Source organism: Acanthisitta chloris, unplaced genomic scaffold, assembly GCF_000695815.1.
Source record: "Acanthisitta chloris isolate BGI_N310 unplaced genomic scaffold, ASM69581v1 scaffold24815, whole genome shotgun sequence".
In the NCBI taxonomy this organism is placed as follows: Eukaryota; Metazoa; Chordata; class Aves; order Passeriformes; family Acanthisittidae; genus Acanthisitta; species Acanthisitta chloris.
Window position 1 is genome coordinate 4,976 of NW_008675684.1, and position 2,379 is coordinate 7,354.

The following is a 2,379-nucleotide window of genomic DNA, read 5'->3' on the forward strand; positions in this document are numbered from 1 at the left end:
TTCTGCCTCGTTTAAAAGGACAACAGTGAGTCAAGATTAGTGGTAGAAAAGCTCTCTAGGAACCACAGTGGCTGGAGGTGCTTTTGGCAGCCTCAAATCACCTCCCAGCCTGTTATTTTTGTGGATGCTCTGTCTCACGGCACATTGCACAGACAAGGGAAACAGTTTTCTTATTAAGATCAACATGTGATCTTAAATGTTGGAGGTGAATGAGCAATGAATGATAAATAGAAGGAAGTAGCTGCCAGGTCAGCCTCGGTTACAGCATTTTCTGTGTTACAGGGAGTAGGAGAGAGGTTTTCATTGGAGTTTTTTGGCACTTGTTGGCTTAAATGTACACAGCCAACAGCACTGGTGTCCTGCAGGGAGCAGAGGACATGGATCAGGGCATCCTCCCCCTGAATTCTTTGGGCTTTTGAGCTGCTTCTGGATGGAGCCCCTGAGCTGGGTTTTGGGGAGACACCCAGGTTTGCTCCTGGCAGCTTGGCTGAGCTGGGAGGTCTGGGCCGGTTGGCCCAGTTGGCCCAGTCAGGTTGGCCCAGTGTGTGGCTTCAGCAGGTTTGGCTGGGGGCAGCTGGTGAGGATCCTGGGCTCTCCCTCCCCTGCTTCCTCCCTGGAGCAGAGGCTTTTGCTCATCTCCAGCCGTCTGTGCTATCAGATTGACCAAATTAAAAGCAAACAACAAAGAAACCATTCCAATAAATCCGCTGTATCCCTGTGGGAGCTGCAGCAGTGCAGCCTCTCACTTGCTTTACGTTTGCTCTAACTCAGGGAATGCCCTGTCAGGTCTGAGCACTGGAAAGACAAGGATGGGCACTGAGGGGAAGATCTGACCCCAAGTTTGTGGGTTGGAGGAGCTGGGATAAGCAGGGAAGGGATGTCTCTGGCTCCCAGGTCCATCAGAGGGCAGAGGAATGTGTGCGAGCTCTCCGGCTCTTCACGGACATTGCCAGTGGGAAATCTGTCCCAAACCTCCTTTGCCAGGATTTGGATCTCTCCATGCTGAAGGTACCTGGGGCTGTTTGTGCTGCTGGGGGACTGGGTGGTGATGGGGGGTCTGGGTGCTCTTTGGTGGCAGGAGCAGTCCTTGTTGCCTGAGACTTTTCCTCCTGGAACAAAGACCTGCAGTGAGGTTTGGGCACAGGCTCCTTAACCTCCTTTTTGCAGGACAACATTGATCTGACCAAAGTGGTAGTCATGGGCCATTCCTTTGGTGGGGTGACAGCAGTGCTGGCCTTGGTGAAAGAGCCCAGATTCAGGTAAGCTCCATCAGGGATGAGGAGCTGTGGAGGCTTCAGGGACATTGATCCTGGTGGGAAGGGAAGCCGTGGTGGGTGTCTGTCCTGCTGCAGGTGTGCTGTGGCTCTTGATGCCTGGATGTTCCCCCTGGAGAACGTGCTGTACCCAGAGGTGCCCAAGCCTGTGCTCTTCATCAACACTGAGAAGTTCCAAACTCCAGAAGGTGTTGCCAAGATGAAGAGGCTGAGCTCCAGAAACAGCCAGACAAAGATTATAACTGTCCTGTGAGTCAGGGGTTGGGACACACACCTGCTGGTACCCCCTGGGAGCACCTACGAGCTGTGTCCCAGCAGGAGAACCTCTTCCCAGCTCCCACTAAGGCACATCCCTTCCCTGTCCCAGGGGAACTGTGCATGAGAGCCAGACTGACTTCGCCTTTCTCCCTGGGAAGCTCATCAGCCTCATCTTCGGCGCCAGGGGGACCCTCAACCCCCACAAGGCTCTGACCATCACCATCCAGGCAGTTCTGGCCTTCCTGCAGAGGCACCTCAGTACGGCACAGGGTGGAGAGTGTGTTGGTCAAGGGCTTGGGAGGGCAGAAGAGCTCCCATGAGGCTTGTGGGGGCTGCAGGGTGGTCACTGCCTCCCTGGGCTTGGGGCTGGTGCTTCCCAAAGCAAAGGGACCTGGTGGCTATTCCTCCTTTCCACTTGAAGTTGGGTTGATGATGGCTGTAGTAACCCCATCACCATCTGTGCCTTGTGCAGACCTGGAAGAAGAGTTCCATCAGTGGGATGACCTCCTTGAAGGTGTTGGAGACTCCGTTGTTCCTGAAGCACCGTTCTGCCGCTCCAACCTCTAGCTGCTCCAAGGTCACTGGGTACCAGGAAAGCAGCTGCTTCTTGCCCAAATTGAGCTGTGCAGGAACCAAGAAGGGCAGGAGGGCCCATGTGAAGAGCAGGACCTGGAGACCATGCCTGTAGGATGTCTGGTGACCAAGGTGCTCAGGGAATGTGCCAGGAGAGCCATCCCTGCTTATGTGCCTTCAGTGAGGCCTGTGGAGCTAAGGGAATAAAATCCCCAGGGATAAAGACTGAGTTGGCTGTCGTAGAATCATAGAATCCTCAAATGGTTTGGATTGG

The 2,379-nt window shown here is 54.3% G+C and overlaps 1 protein-coding gene across 1 annotated transcript in view; it reads left to right on the forward strand.

Annotated features, from left to right (window-relative positions):
* Positions 1-2,099, forward strand: part of PAFAH2 (platelet-activating factor acetylhydrolase 2, 40kDa) — a 3,625-nt gene extending 1,526 nt beyond the window's left edge. The window contains exons 6-10 of the mRNA XM_009075862.1: positions 895-1,008; positions 1,168-1,259; positions 1,353-1,523; positions 1,642-1,790; positions 2,005-2,099. Of these exons, the coding sequence (XP_009074110.1) occupies positions 895-1,008; positions 1,168-1,259; positions 1,353-1,523; positions 1,642-1,790; positions 2,005-2,099 (621 nt within the window). The remainder of the gene's footprint in view (positions 1-894; positions 1,009-1,167; positions 1,260-1,352; positions 1,524-1,641; positions 1,791-2,004) is intronic.
* The last annotated feature ends 280 nt before the right edge of the window (positions 2,100-2,379 follow it).